This window comes from Choristoneura fumiferana, chromosome 14 (assembly GCF_025370935.1).
Source record: "Choristoneura fumiferana chromosome 14, NRCan_CFum_1, whole genome shotgun sequence".
Taxonomy (NCBI): Eukaryota; Metazoa; Arthropoda; class Insecta; order Lepidoptera; family Tortricidae; genus Choristoneura; species Choristoneura fumiferana.
The window spans coordinates 19,636,446-19,653,047 of NC_133485.1; the positions used below are offsets into that span (position 1 = coordinate 19,636,446).

Below are 16,602 nucleotides of genomic sequence, written 5' to 3' on the forward strand. Positions count from 1 at the left end.
GCGCGTGCTGCGCAGCGCTCGCACCAGCCTCATGCTGGTGCTGGTGCTGGTGCTGGTGCTGGGCCGGTCGCCTGTGACGTGCCGCGTCGCGACGGGCGAGGCTGCTGCCAGCTGCAGCGCGGCCAGGGCGGCCAGGGCGGCCAGGGCGCGCATACTGCAGCGGCGGGCGCGGCGCGACTGTCGGCAAAGCGCCGCCGCCGCCGCTTATATCCGCGCGCGGCACCCGCATTTATTTCTTTTCAAATTTTCCAGGATATGGGCTTTCCAAACATTAATAGAACGATGATTTTAAGATACATTTTACCTGTTCGTTTCGAATCGAGGTTAATTTTTTTAACCGACTTAATACAAAGAGGTTCTCGGTTCGTTCGTTTGCATTTGTTTATGTTAGTTCTCATAGTTCGGTACTAAATTAACCGTTTTGAAAAAATACTTTTTGTTCGCATTTCAATTTGAAGAATACCTAAATGTCTATGTAAGAATACAAAGATAATCAGTATTTTTTGTTGATAAAATATAATTATTATACTGAGTGACAAACGGGCATTATGTGAGACACCATCAGAGCTCGCGTCGCGATGCCGCGTGCCGCGTGCCGCGTGCCGCGTTGGCAACTTTCCTGCGTGATCTTAAATAGGTACTACGAGTATGTTGGTATGTTATTGTATGTTTCTTGATCTTGACCGCGACAGCTAAGCTTCCTCGACGGCCGGGGGCGGGGGCGGGGGCAGGAGGAACGAACGAGTGCCTTATAAGCATCTAAAGTTAGAACAATTAAATTACTGTAGTGACGGTGACGCGATGAAGCTCAAGCATGAATAGAGGTCTTGCTGGTATCGCAATAAGTTCCTTATTAGTTTAGGTGTCTTTAATAAGGGCATCGCTAGGTACTCGCGCTGGCGCATGCGCACGGCAGTAGCGCGCACGCGCATTGCGTCGCCTCGCCACTATCTCCACGCGACATACTTAACTTAATCATGTTTTGCGCTGGCTATTTTATGACTATTTTATTGCTTTGTAGCCTCCGAGTTTGCTGCATAAACTTGATTTGATCGATAATTTCACGATAATTTTCCTCTTAAGAGGCATCTTGCTGAGAAATTTCAACATTATGCTCAGTTTCCACCAGAGCTGTGCGAGGATGTGTTGCGAGCTGGTTGTGATGCGAGGAATATGTTTTTCGTGAACCAATAGGAACGCTTCATTTACCTCGCCTCGCTCCGCTCAGCGGTTTCCACCAGAGATGGCTGTGTGAGGATATGTAAAGGAAACGTTTCTATTGGTTAATGAACCAAAAACCCGCTAAAAACTAAAAGGAAGAAAATAAGTCTAGTGGTCTAGAACTGTTAAGTAGCTAATTTAAAGTTCAACAGTCGGGACCCATTATTAATTGATTGACCCATTAAGAATTTTTGAGCTGGTCACGATTTAAATGGTTCCCGACTGTTGAACTTAAAATTAGCTACTTATGAGTTCTAGACCACTAGACTTATTTTCTTCCTTTTAGTTTTTAAGGCAGTCGGGTATTTAGATTTTTAAAATTTAATGTTTTGTTTTATATATTTTTGATTTATCTGTGAAAATAGTAGATTTAAAGTATTACTTATAACCGTGGGCTAATTATGAGCTTTCATTTGATATCCATATTGTAACAATACAATTTTTTTTCATACCCCCGCCATATTTCTTTTTGCAGACGCCATATTGAAATATTAGTGAACGCAGGAGCGCAATGGCTCTTGTGCCCAAGCACCGGACTGCAGCATTCCGCGGAAGTTTTAAGTTTGCGGCGTCCAAGTGCTGGAATGATATTCCTCCCCCTATCCAAGGAGCGTGTAGTGGGTATACCTTCAAGCGCAAGCTGAAGGATTACTTGTTGACGCTCCAAAACCCTTTCCCTATCCAGCACTTTGACATGCCAACCACATTGATATACCGGCCTGATGTTTTTAAACAATCCGTTTTTTCTTCTTTCTTTTAATTATTGTTCGTTGTAATTTATTTATTTCTTGGTTTGTTATAGTTATTATTATTATTTTTTCTCTTAAGTTTATTTGTGTATGTATAGATAAGTGGTTTATTTATTTATTATATTTGTGTATCGTTCCGTGAGTCACAGACGGTTCTGGCAGAAAATCAGCGCTGCAGGCGTTTAACGCTTCAGCATAATGCTGAGTCAGCGACCGTTTCACTTTCGCGGGGACACACAACATTGTGTATATTGTATTTAATGTTTTCATGTGTTTTTCTGTAATTTTTTATTTTTTTTATTTTTTATTTTATTTGTGTTAATTTTGCTGTATATGTGTGTCTTCTGTGTAAGTGAATAAATGTCTTCTTTCTTTCTTTCTTTCTTTCTATTATATACCCTATGTCACTCCGACGGTTATGAAAAATCCAATGATACGGCATATGTTAAAATCCGTCCAGGAGTTTAGGCTGCAGCGAGGACTAAAGAAATGGACATAGGTACATATAACAACATAAATACATACATACATACAAACACATATATACATACATACGAGTACGCTCGAAAAACATAACTCTCCTCGAGCACTGGGGTAGTAAAAACACATTCCTCGCAACACAATACATCCTCGCCTCGCACATCTTTGGTGGAAACCTGCTTTCGGTGGAATCCCGGTGATACCATGAAAAAAAAAACACAAAATATGTGATAAGATATTAAGTAAGAAAAATAGATGTTGAACATTAAGTAATTTGAATTTGAATCTAATGTAGCCTGAGGAGCATAACGCACTGTGTGCTTAGTTTGTAGCTACTGGGTTTGTGCAGCACTTGGTCCAATTCACATCAATAAGTAGTGAATCTCCTTAACCAAAAGTTTTAATAAAAAAACTTCAGACAAATACGGGTTCCGCTGTATAGTAAGTAGGTATATTCTTCGTCGCAGAATCTAACTGCGGCATCAATTAAAATAAAATAATTCCGCGAAGTGACGCGGCTGCGGGTTGCCCGGTGACGGTGACCGGTGAGGCGGTCAGGCGGTGCACTGCACACTAAAAGCGAGCTTGTCTGTTTGGAGCTACGTTTGCACCAATATGCGAGGATATGTTGCGAGGAATGTGTTTTTCATGAACCAATAGAAACGCTTCGTTTACCTCGCCTCGCTTCGCTCAGCTGTTTCCACCAGACATGTGCTGTGCGCCGAGGCGATAAAATGAGGCAGTGCCGCTCGCCGCGTGCACAGAGCGTACTACCACACTGACATTAAAATGCCCTCCGCTGCAGGTATCGCTGGATAAAGCAGAAATAAACATTCATTAAATTGAAAATATAATAGGTCTGGGGTCAGTTTAGAAGACGTGACGCTACGCGACGCGATGGATGCTTCATTTTTCCTTCATGCACCAGCATCTCGGCTACGATTCACAATAGAGAATACAGCGTAGCCTGCCTGGACCGGCTAGAGCCCGTAATGTCCCAGTGGGTGTAGTGCGGACTGAAAACTTTCACACGCTGCCATTTTATTTTTGTTCACAGGTGTGTGCAGATTTCCTCAAGACGTTTTCCTTCCTCATAAAGTTCTTGGTTCAAATGTTATTATTAGTCACCACATCACAAACAGAGGTGTGAGCCCGGGCTCGAACCCAATGACTCTCTGCTTGAGAGGCCATAATCGTTTATAAAGTACCTGCTCTATTTATACATGGTGTTAAGATAATCATCATCATCACCCGGGAGACGCCGCGTCCACTGCTGAACGAAGGCCTCCGCCTTCGAACGCCACCATGAACGACAACTCGCCACTGGCGTCTCACTATGTCGCCAGTCCACCGAGTGGGAGGCCTGCCAACGCTTCGTCTTCTTGTTCGTGGTCGCCGAGGACGCCGACTCGAGGACTTTTTTGCTCCAAGGGTTATCTGTCCTTCGACTTTCGTTCAAAAAAAATCAAAAAATCAAAATCATTTATTCAGTAAATAGGCCGCAATGGGCACTTTTACACGTCATTTTTTAAAACTACCAGCGCTTTCGGAAAGACTATCATTTTCTTCGTTCTTCGACGGATTTCCGTATTCTGGATTCTATCGCACAAAGAAACTCCAGCCATAGCTCTCTCCCAAAGAAGACATGTAAGTACGATAATTTAACCCACATTGGCTACAGATTACTTACCATGCGATATAGTTGTGTGAATCTCATGCGTCACGTTTTAAACCCGCACCTTACGAAATGCGAATCGATCAACGGCGCGTCAGGGAATTGAAAAGAATATCACCGATGCAATGGTTATTGACGATATGGGTTTCTCCAGCGGGTACGCCACCACAGTTTTCCTCGTAGCGACGAGTCATCGCTGTAATTGCGACGTATCTAACTGCGTTTAGATAATCCTGCCGCACTACTTTGAGCTTGCTTTAAGTGCACGGTTAGTTTACAATTACAGGTGTGGAAGTTTTAAATTAATGATTGTGAAAGATCCATTAAGTATCATTGCGGGGGATATATAGGCCGGGTTGCTCCTGCTCGTGCTCACGTCTTATCTCCCGAACCACGCAGGAGAGCCTTAGTTGTAGTTGTTAGTTGTTGTTGTTAGGAGTGCCTTATTTGGTTCTAGCTTTTACCTGTGGCTTCATTTGCGTGACCTAGACTTGGCAGACAAATGGAACTTGCGATTTTCCAAAAACAACAACAAACATCTAAAAATATTTCTAAGTAAGTGTCTCCTTTTCCGTTGCATGAAGATCACCCGCGCAAAATTCCATATTGTTTCATTCCAGGTTAGGATTTTGAGAGTTTACATATTAAGTAGGTACGTAGCGTGCGCACCAGCGCTCTATTGCTTACAACGACCTCCGGACTCCAGCCCTGCCGGCTGCCGTGTGGAAGGAAAGGGGGAAACGCCACACGATTTTCACGATTTGACATGGGAAGTCGGGATAAAAACTAGCTAATTGTATTAGACATTCCAGTGGGACAGCTGTATGTATTCTGAATTTAATCCAAATCCTTTCAGCCGTTTAGCGTGAACCTCGAGTAACAAACACGCACGACACACACACACACACACACACACACACACACACACACACACACACACACACACACAAACTTACGCATTCGTAATCAATACGTACGTATAGGTAGTGCCACCAGACCTGAGGTCAGGCACTCAAGGGTCTGTCGTGTAACGACCGACAGCAGGATTTTGACATTAACTCATTCATTTCATTCATTCTCCTTTCTACCCGACAGCGGAGAAGGAGGGTTATGTATTTGACGCGTGTGTATGTATGTATGTCTATTCCTATGTCCTCTCGTAACTACTCAACGGCAGAACCGATTTTGATAAATGATACTTATGATACGTCATTGGGTTCCTCTTGATGACGCGAGTGACACTGGGTAAAGAAATTCCTGAAAAATCAAAATGGCGGATTTTTGGCGTCAAATTGTGTTTAAAAATTATTATTTTTATTCAAACCTATCGAGTGGGGTATGAAATGAAAGCTAATAATTAGCCAATTCTAAATATATATGAGTTATAATAGTTTTGATCTACCATTTCCACAGAACTATTAAAAAGTGTGAAATAAAACAATAAATTTAAAAAATCAAAAACTCGACTGCCAAAACTAAAAGGAAGAAAATATGTCTAGTGGTCTCTTAAAGTTCAACAGTTGGGACCCATTTAAATCGTGACGCTCAAAAACTCTTAGTAATGGCCCCGACTGTTGAACTTTAAATTAGCTACTTAACAGAGGTCTAGACCACTAGACTTATTTTCTTCCTTTTAGTTTTAGCAGCCGGGTTTTTGATTTTTAAAAATTATTGTTTTTTGCAATCAGTTCTTGTGCTCTGTGTGTGTAATCATTCACTTCAACTCTCGTGGCACAACCTAGATATATTACGTATTTGTAGAACGTAAAGTAGATAAGTGGAGCTCCGGGCGGCGGGCGGCGGGCGGCGGGCGTCGCGTGGCGACCTCTGGCTGTGGCACTGACCCGCAGACATCTGATAGATCACATCACACGTTGCAAGTACGCACTACATATGTGGTATTATACGCTGCCCGCAGTTTTAGCGCGTCGTCCCTCTTCAAACTATGGCTACAGATAGAGAAAGAGATGGTGCGCTAAAACCGCGCGGTTAGCCGCATATAGTGCGTATGTAGTCTTAAATACCTAGTAGTAGTAATGTGTAGGTACAGGTACCTAGATCACGCGCAGCCGCCGGCGGGGAAACCCCCGCAGCCGCAACAATCTGCTGCATCACGTGCGCGGTTCATCCAAATAGGGACGACGCAAACGATCACAGCGCTTTAAATAGTTACGTGGTCAAAAGTGGTGACTCATTTATAGGTACTTATAGACTTATAGCTGAGCCATCTACTCATCTAATACTTTTTAAAGAACAGTCCTTGAATATAGGTCCCGTCCCGTAAGTAAAAACGAGAAACTAAGGCTCCGTTCCCACCAGGGATGTGCGAGGATGCGTTGCGAGGAATGAGTTTGTCATGAACCCAGAGAATCCTAACTCGCCGCTCGCCAGTAGCGAGGCGAGGGAGATAATTGATTGTAAATTAAGCGATATACCTATTATTGGTAGCCCGGTAGGCGACAGAGGCGAGGGAGACTGACCAGCAAGCCATATCTACCAAATATAAAACAAAATACCTTAGTAAGCCTCACCGTTTTCGAAAAAAATCGATTTTTTGATTTTATGAAAATTAATACTCACACTAAGATTTAGCGTTCTGATATTCGGAATTAATTTTCTTTTGCATTTATTTTTATTGCAAAATAATCTTGAACAGATCTATGTGTTATCGGAGTAGATGCAAAAACCATAAAAAAACCGGCCAGGTGCGGTGCGAGTCAGGCTCGCGCACGAAAGGAAGGTCCATACATCTATTCAACATTCATTAGACATTAGCAAAAAACGGCAACAAAATCGCGGTTATTTAATGAAAGCCCCCTTAAATATTTATTTTATTCTGTTTTTAGTTTTTGTTGTTATAGCGGCCACATACATAATTTGTGAAAAATTCAACTGTGTAACTATCACGGTTCATGAGACACAGCCTGGTGACAGACGGACAGACGGACGGACAGCGAAGTCTTAGTAGTAGGTAATAGGGTTTCTGCTTTTACCCTAACCCTTTGAAAATGACAAAAACATTGATAATTCAGTTCCCTTTCAATGAAAACCCTTCAAATTTTGTGTGATGGACTGATGAGGCACAGTCTCAATTTTATCAAATTTTGAATAAGTGGCACAGTGTTTCTTTATTATATATAAAAAAAAAAACAATTTTACAGGACCCGGGTAAGCGAAATTTTTGTATTAAATAAAAGAAAACTGTTATTATTAGACGACTCGGAGTTTTACTGTGACGATATCACAAAGTTAAATACTACAGGCACCGATTCCTTCAATAAAATCGACATGCAATAAAATGGTGGCTAATTTCACACGGTGCAACGTGTAGTAGGTACGCTGAAGAAAACTGTTTTAACAAAGTTCACTGACATTTATTAAAAAGTAGGATATATTAGCTGCGGGTATTTTATTGGCGAGCCCTAATGTTGACAACATTAACAGTGCAGGAAGGCAGTCCTGTCACCACTCGACCAGCCCGCCGCCGCGCGGGCTGCGGTAGGGCTCCACGCGGGGCAGGCGCTGCTCCTCGGAGGCGTCCTCTTCCTGGCCGATTCTTGCCACCCGCTTGGACAGAGGAAGGCGCGCCAGCAGGCTCTCGCCGACGCCCGGCCCCGCCTGGTGCTTCGACTTGGGGCGGCGCTGGAAGCCGGGGTGCATATACGTGAAGTAGGACAGGCGCGGGTAGTATAGCTGCGACAGCAAGCCCAGCTCCAGCTGCGCGTGCGCCGGCAGCGCGAGCAGCAGCGCGAGCAGCAGCGCGAGCGGCGGCGCGGCGCGGGGCATCGCGGGCATGGCTCGCGGCTGCTGATGTCTCCTACACTACGCTGTAATCGACCGAGAAATTACACCAAGTACCTATTTATTAGAATCTAATCATTTCCAAATGGTGTTATTTATTAAAGCGACATGCGCTTTTAATTTATTTTACTTATAGGTATTTGTATGTCGCAGTCGAATGGCACAATCCGACGTGTTGTGTGAGACTATCGTTAGAAAAACAAAGCTGTTTTGTTTAACCACAGGGGCCGTGGTGATCATTCGATGGTGTCTGTGAAGTTCCCAATCAGCATGGGGCCCGCGCGAGAACTACGGCCCGAGCCCTCTCATTCTTATGGGAGGCCTGTGCCCAGCAGCGGGACGTATGACGTGGACTGGGATTCTTTTGCCCTCTCGGGTTATCTAGATTTCTTGACACTTGTTCCGCGGGGGTGTCCGCATGCAACTGAGAACTGTTCAGTCAGTTCAGGTCTGTGGAGATACTTTCCCGTGGTTACGGAATGTCGACGACTCGACGCTGCCGCCGTCGCCGGGGCGAGGGGGCGCTAGGGGGCGCTGGCCCTGCCCACCACTCTGTCCGCGACATCCACTTAGGGCTTGCACTTGAGGGCTTACTCCGAAATTCGAAAATCGAAGTCGAGTGAACATCCCTGGACAACCTTAGCATCACTGACGTTACATTAAAAGTTAGACATTCCGGCGAGGATCAAGTTGTTACATCACTAACGCCGCACCACTGGTATATAGCTTGGCCCTGACTTTCTGTCCTATCTACTCTGTCTTTAATACGCGGGCTAATTACAGATACCTATAATACGTCTTCAGACGACCGGATGGCCAAGTGGTTAGAGAACCTGACTACGAAGCTTGAGGTCCCGGGTTCGATTCCCGGCCAGGGAAGATAATTTGTGTGAATAACACGAATGTTTGTTCTCGGATCTTGGATGTTTAATATGTATTTAAGTATGTATTTATCTATATAAGTATGTTTATCTTGCCTAGTATCCATAGTACAAGCTTTGCTCAGTTTGTGACTAGGTCAATTGGTGTCAAGAAGGTGTCAAGTGCCCCATGATATTTATTTATTTATTTACTGTTATGTTTTAAGTTATGGCTGAAATTGCCTGCTTCAGGCACATACTAGGTACTTAATTTAATACTAGAATCAAGTTATTGCAATATAATATTAACTTGATTACGAGTAGGTAAGCATTATGATTTTACCATGATTTTACTATGATATCCATTTATAAGATTTCCTACGTGAGTTTTGTTTGTAGGATCGGCAAAAAATACAAATACTTAGGTGAAAGGGAAGAAAAGAGAAAGAGATATAAGAAAACAAAGATGACTTAGTATTAGTACTGTCCTGGGTAGAAATATAATTAGACAAAAGTCAGTTAAGTACTCAGATTATTAAAAAAATATTTTGTCACGCGGCGTAGGCCTACCACTCCAAATACATAGTCGTACGAGTATGTTTAGTACTTACCTAAGTAATGCAATAAATAAGTAGGTAATTAATGAATTGGACTAGTGTCGCTGTACATTTTACCAGTAGTTTTAAAACCGGCCAAGAGCGTGTCGGACACGCCCAAATAAATAGGGTTCCGTAGCCATTACGAAAAAATTAAGTAATATTTTTCTAAGGATTTCGTATTTTATAAGTACGGAATCTTCCAAGTTCACGTATATTTTATACCTTAGGCTGCTATTTACTCTTAAACTACTAATAATACTCAAGCAAACTTAGCCGTTATAGTTTTCTTTGAAAGTTTGATATACTTAATACCATCCTGAATTTCTTCAAAATTTTCCACCCACCGGTTTAGATTTTTAACGAAAATTTTCACTTTAAAGTTGAATATTTCGCAAACATATCAAGGAATCGAAAAATCGTCTTAGCAAACCCCTAATGGTTTTAAAAGACCACGTCTACGGGACTACGTCTACGGGAGGTACCCTAAAAAAATGTTTTTTTTTTTTTTTGTACCATTTTATTGGCATAGATCACATATATATCCGTGCAAAATTACAGCTTTCTAGCATTGATAGTCCCTGAGCACAGCCGCGGACGGACGGACAGACATGGCGAAACTATAAGGGTTCCATTTTTACCATTTTGGCTCCGGAACCCTAAAAACCACTTGTTACCACGTCTAAAACAAAATAAATTACGCTGTTTCATTTCATTACAAATTGTATCTCAAATCGCAATGCGTCCGTGCGTGCTGCGGCGGGACCCGCCTCCGCCCTCCGCCCTCCGCCCTCGCGCGCCCTGGCCTGTGGCCTCAGGACACGAATCATTTACCTGCAGGCGAAATCGCGGGCAAAAGCTATAGGCTGTAAATACACTTTAAATATTTAATTTTTCCTTTAAGCGATTTCATGGCCTGTTTGCTCAGCACTTGTGTATTAGAGATGCTTAGTCAACTAAAAACTAAATAAGTATCAGATACGACTATATAATTCGACGGTCGGTAAGAAGTGTCCGGTATTTTTTGTACGCTCCGCTGAGGCGGATATTGATGCAGGTGTAGGTGCAAAGTTCTTCCCGTTGACCTGAACCACTCAATTCAGCATGAAGCAGGTCTCACCGCACCAATTTACCGTAAGGGTTAGATCACACCGAAATGTAAAGCGGGACGACGCTACTTTTTTCATTGAGATTATACGTTAAATGTGTACCTGCTCGTTGTAGCATTCTCTCAATTAATTTTTTATCTAAAACAACCTTTTGGTTTGTTAGAATAGAACAACTGCTAAGCACTTGCGGGAATTTGAGTACCTAGATAGGTACTAGTGTTAACTGAAAGGAACCCTCGACGCGCGAGTCCATCCCGCACTTGGCGTTTTTTATCATACATTTGCCCTTGCTCATTAGAATTGATACACCTATAAAAGGAGAGAATATCACTGTGGTTACGCACATCTCCAGTGGACGCGGTTTGCTGTATCCATTACAAACACAGTTCAAACAGGTAAGTACTTCATTATTTATTAATCCAAGCCCTGCATGCGCTCCTAAACCATTCACCCGTTTGATCAAACTTTGGTGGTTGCGGAACTCAAGCCGGGAAGAGCCAAGTAGTCGTCTGTGCTAAAAATACTCAACGGCAGAATCGAATTTGGAATGGAATTATTGGATTAGAATATTAGTTCTTTGCTGCAAGCGGCCGTGGGGCCGGCTCCAGGAGAATACTTTTCTAATTAGATTCGACTGAGATTTTTTTATATTTTCAGATAAATCGTCGGAGCAAAAATGACAAAATTGTTTTCAATTATTCTGATAGCGATTGCATGCGTCTCTTCGGTTTTCATCAACACAGCAGCGGCGTGTGTTCCACAAGGACAGCCGGTAAGGGCCACACACTTAAATAATAATAATAATAATAATTTATTTTATTTAAAAAGATAACATAGATCTCATTTTTGTTAGTAGCAATCTTAAAAATAATGTTAGTATTTAAAACTAAAAACTAAGTTGGATTTTACCCTTAAAATATTTCGTTTAGAACAGACAACAAACATGATCAGCTATCATCTTTAAGATGCTGTTTGGGCTGCTCCTTACTCTACTCAGCAGTGACGCTGCTTTTTTGCGCAAAATTGCTGCAAACCCGTCTGTGCGTGACTCAGCGAACATGGTTGATGCGCTGCACCATCTAGGCAGACCAATCAGCATCCTAAAGGCGTTATTGTACTGAATCCTAATAGCATTGTACGACTTTTGGGTATATCGGACCCACAGGCTGCTGGTGTAAAAGGAAAGAACAGTACGCCTTAAACAGTGTAATCTTGACCGCGTTTGAACACCTAGCGAACCTGCGGGCCAGCATATTTGCCCTCACACACAATGCTCTTCGCTCTCTTTCCATATCAGCATCGTCCTTCAGATCGTCAGTAACAATGTGCCCGAGATACTTGAAGCGAGTGACTCTCGTCAGGGCGATGCGTTCAGTTGGACAGGCGGTACAGCTGTGGGACACTTGTTCCCAGCCTTAAAAATCATAATTCACTCTTTTTCCCGTTATAAAGCAAACCGTGTGAAGAGGCGTAGGATTCACACACAGCTACAAGTTTACGGAGCGCGGCAATGGAGGGAGCAGCAGCACCATGTCGTCCGCGTAACTAATGTTGTTTAGGCATACGCCATCAACATGGCAGCCGACATGTGTGCCGCCGAGCTGCTCAAGGAGTGCGTCCACATACAGACAAAATAGCAGAGGCGAGCTCAGACCACCTTGACGCACCCCACACTCCATCCTGTACGGTTCCGTGGCCTCCCCGCCCACCTCACACGGTTCTCCTGGTTTAAATACCAGTACCTGAGAAGATGGATTAACTCTGGCGGTAGCCCAGATCCCTGCAATTTCGTCCACAAAACATCATACGATACGAGGTCAAGGCTTTCGTCAAGTCCAAAAAACAGGCATAAATAGGTTTTTTTCTGTCTGTGTAGTATTTGACAGTGTGCTTTAGGCCGAGAATGGCGGCCTCTGTTGACAACCCAGGTCGAAAGCCAAACTGAGCGTCATGTAGTTTAATGCGTGCATTGAGGTAGGAGTTAAGCACACTGTCAAACACCTTCGCTACAATAGTTGCTAATGATATAGGCCTGTAATTTGTCCCATCCGAAGCGTCACCCGTTCGATTTTTAATAATAGGAACTACGAGGGTCTCCATCAACTCAGGTGGCAAATAAGAGTGACTTAGGCACAAGTTGAAAATTAAAGCCAGTACACGAGGAAGGTGGATGCCAGCATGCCGGAGATGCTCAACGCTCAAGCCATCATGTCCAGGTGACCTGCCCCCCCTCATTCTCTTGATTGCTACTCGAATATCTTTAGCACAGACACAAACTGATACGTCTCCCGTCAGTGTACCAGCTTCGATACCCCGACACGTCGGACCCAATGGCGAGTTAATTTTAAACTTATCTCTAAATAAGTTGGCAATTTTCTTTGGGATTTGAAACTCCATTTACACTCACAGGCACGCCATTCCTGGGGTTCAGTTTATTTGTAGCCTTCCAGAAGGCCTTAAAGTCTCCACCAGAGTGATGGGATGCCAGCAAGTCCATCTTAATTTGATCTTGATGGTTCTGACACCACCTCAACCTCCCCTTGAAAACCCTACGAGCCTTCATCATGTCATCATAAACCCATCCTGATCCCGGTTTCCCATGCCATTCCCAAATTCCAAACGCAAGTTTAGCGTGTCTGTGAGCCTCACTAACATGCTTGTTCCACCCTGCCAAGCCGTTTTTGCGTTTACTAATACTCATTTTATGAGTTTCAGTAGCAGCATGGCATAGAACCCCGATTACATCCGTATACAGTTTGTCAATCAGGCGCTTATGGCATAAACTATCGCAATAACTACCGCAGCAATCCTGAAACTCAGTTGGCAAATCTATATCCTTTAACTTTAAATCACAAATTTTGGAAAATTCCGTTATTTGATGAGCACTTCTTTGCCCCCATTTAACTTTATTATTATACTCTAAGCACGTTACACTTGTCTTTTTATTTACTACATTTAAATTACACTTTACTATAAGTGGAAAGTGATCAGACCAAAAAACATCGTATTTAATATGAATGTTTGTAACACACGGCAATGCAGCCTTAGTTGTAATACAATGGTCGAGCCATCGACGGCATCCGTGTGCCTCGCTTATAAATGTGAATGCTCCCGACGACTTCAAAATATCTAAATCGGCACATACCCAGTCCTGGTCCCGTGCAAATTCGACGAGCTCATTGTAGAACCGCTCTCCCGGGTGCGCGTTAAAGTCGCCGAGAATAAACACAGACTCGGTATCACTCTCATCTATGATCGCACAAATGGCACTTAAGCAATCAATAAATGCCAGAATGTTTTCACTCATGTCAGTAGGCATATAGACACTTATCACAACAACGGGCGAACCGTTTGTTAACGCACGAATTGCACATACGCGAGGATTAGCACACGGAATGACTGTCACGCACTGGAAGAGAGATTTGCGCCACAGTAGCGCCACGCCTCCGTGCGGCCTCCCGCGCAGAATGCCCGCTGCCGTGTCGACTGCGGACGTGCCGGTGCTCCCGAACTCTTCGTGTACAGTGTCCAGGAACGACAAGTCATGTGGCATTAACCAAGTCTCCTGAAGCGCAATAACATCCCCATCACTGCATAGTTGTTTAACTCCGTCTATACATCTCCTAATATTCTTACAATTGTATGATATAAGGGTCGTATTAGTCATTGCTTATTTAAATTTCTTCGCTCATCTTGCTTCATGTATGGCATAAAACGTCTACACGTTATTCCGTCTGGCCATAACTTTTCATTTAGATAAACATCTAACTTATTTTTCTGTACCATAGCTTTAAAAGACTGATAAGTTTTTTCGCTTTTCATTTTTATTTTATAACACAATCTTTTCGTTTGTCTTAGCCAGTATGTAGTCAGCGATATCTTTGTCCGACGTTTCTTTATGCACATTCGAAATGAATAAGGCAGTTCTCTGATCCGCCGCTTTGAATTTGTCATTCGGTAAAATTGTTGCTTTTCCTCGCACAGGTTCCAATCTATTTCTATATTTTTTTCTTTGCACTTTAATCCATTCTAAATCACAGTGCTTATTATTTTTCCACTCACCTGCTTGTAATACAATCTCCGCTACAGATTTGTTGCCTTTGCCTCCACTGTTTACATCGTTGCTTATTTGAGTAGAATTCATTTGCAGTTGTTGCACACCGCTATTCATTGTTTGTATCGGAATCCTGCTCGATCGCTTTGGTGAGTCATCGCTATCACTCTCATCAGTAGTAGTTGCGTCTTCCAAAGTAACCGTCGGCGCTGGGAGTGGCTCCTCAGGCGCGAGCGAGACAGCGCTCTCCACATTCGCGCCCGAGTGTGACGGCAACGGAGAGCGCGCACACACTTTGTTTTCGGGCGGTATGTTTGCGTCGGTAGTTGCAGAAAAATGTAGAAAACCGAACGGACCGCTATCTAACAGATAATTGCCTCTTTTCCTTGTATTTACGTTTCCGTCATCGACATTTAATAGTGATGCATACTTTAACTTGTGAACCTCTGAACGTAAGTCGTTAATCTGGTCCATCGTCGCGTAAGATTCCCTCACATTCGCTACGGCAGACTTCAAAGAAACGATGTCCTTTAATAAAGACGTGACATCTACGTGGTCAAAGTTACGGGGGGTAATTTTTGCAACTCCTTTGCTACAAATATCGGCGTACCATCCGGGTCTGTCTCCTTGAACGTGCAAATAATGTCTGCAACATCCCTCTGCTCTTTATCCTTACGGCGCGAGCATTTCGCTTCGATGTCGAGATCGACTTGTACAGTAGCACTTTCGCAGCATCAATATCAGTAGTCGAAAATGCACTTACACACACTCGAATCAACCCCTCTTCGTCCATCACGTCCAATTTATTCTGTATAAAACATAAAACTTCATTTATGACTATATTGCACTGAGCGCACTTAAGTATTCCGCTGACATTATTTCTACACCCGTTCGCTTACGCGTTCGCGTTAAATGAAACGTTACACACATATACATTATTAAATTTAAAACCGAACTGGAAATGTATGTTAAGAACCACTAAGTTTTATGGCGGCAGTGAAATTGGGTATGATTTTATTGATCACCTAAACAAACACAAGGAGCAAATGGTGTATTTATGCGAGGCGTACATTGAATCCAGAATGTAGCGAAGGATTCTGCTCGCTACGCTCAGGATTTCTAAAGTAGAATCCTGAGCGTAGTGAGGGATTCAAGTGTTAACGCCCAAGATGAAATAATTTTGCTCCCGAGTAGCTCATACAACTTTTCACACCAAGCATTAAGAAACTTGAATTAAAATATTCAAAATATTATTAAAGAACAATCAGCATAGAAAATGGCGTGGCTTTACAATAATCAACTTCAAAAAATTGCATTTGCAATAAAACACTTAGAAAGCCTTGAACAGAAAAGCTGCACTTTGCTCCCTCTCGTCAGGGAGGAAAGTTACTTTTCTGAAGGAGAGGTGTGAAATAGTTATTTGTGTCACAAGGAGCAAAATGGGTGTATTTACGGCGAGGCGTACATTGCATCCAGAATGTTGCAAAGGATTCTCGCAATAGATCCTGAGCGTAGCGAGGGATTCTAAAGTAGAATCCTGAGCGTAGTGAGGGATTCAAGTGTTAACGCCCAAGATGAAAATAATTTTGCTCCGAGTGGCTCATACAACTTTTCACAAACAAGCATTAAGAAACTTGAATTAAAATATTCAAAATATTATTAAAGAACAATCAGCATAGAAAATGGCGTGGCTTTACAATAATCAACTTCAAAAAATGGTATTTGCAATAAAACACTTAGAAAAGCCTTGAACAGAAAAGTTGCACTTTGCTCCCTCTCGCCAGGGAAGAAAAGTTACTTTTCTGAAGGAGAGGTGTGAAAATAATATTTGTTCCTAAAATAGTAGATCTGTCAACTAAATTGAATCACCAAATAATAGAAAAACGTTTAAGTACCTAAATATTACTTAAAAAATACTCGGAAATAATATTGATCATCAAATAATTATATTGGGTTCCAAATAATAGATGTGTCACTAAAACTGAATCACCAAACAATATAGAAATGGCCACCTAAGAATTTAATTATAATCAATGAAAATAATATTGATCATCAAA

General features: G+C 42.6%; 1 protein-coding gene across 1 annotated transcript; it reads right to left on the reverse strand.

Moving 5' to 3' along the window:
- Nucleotides 1-12,847: 12,847 nt before the first annotated feature.
- LOC141435059 (uncharacterized) lies at nt 12,848-14,311 on the reverse strand. Its single transcript, XM_074097580.1, has one exon. It carries the CDS (start codon nt 14,156-14,158, stop codon nt 12,848-12,850), a length of 1,311 nt encoding a protein of 436 aa, XP_073953681.1. The 5' UTR covers nt 14,159-14,311.
- Between the last annotated feature and the right edge of the window lie 2,291 nt (nt 14,312-16,602).

Bases quoted from the DNA above. Each gene is read 5' to 3' on its own strand.
- LOC141435059 (XM_074097580.1), bottom strand. From the start codon at position 14,158: ATGACTAATACGACCCTTATATCATACAATTGTAAGAATATTAGGAGA.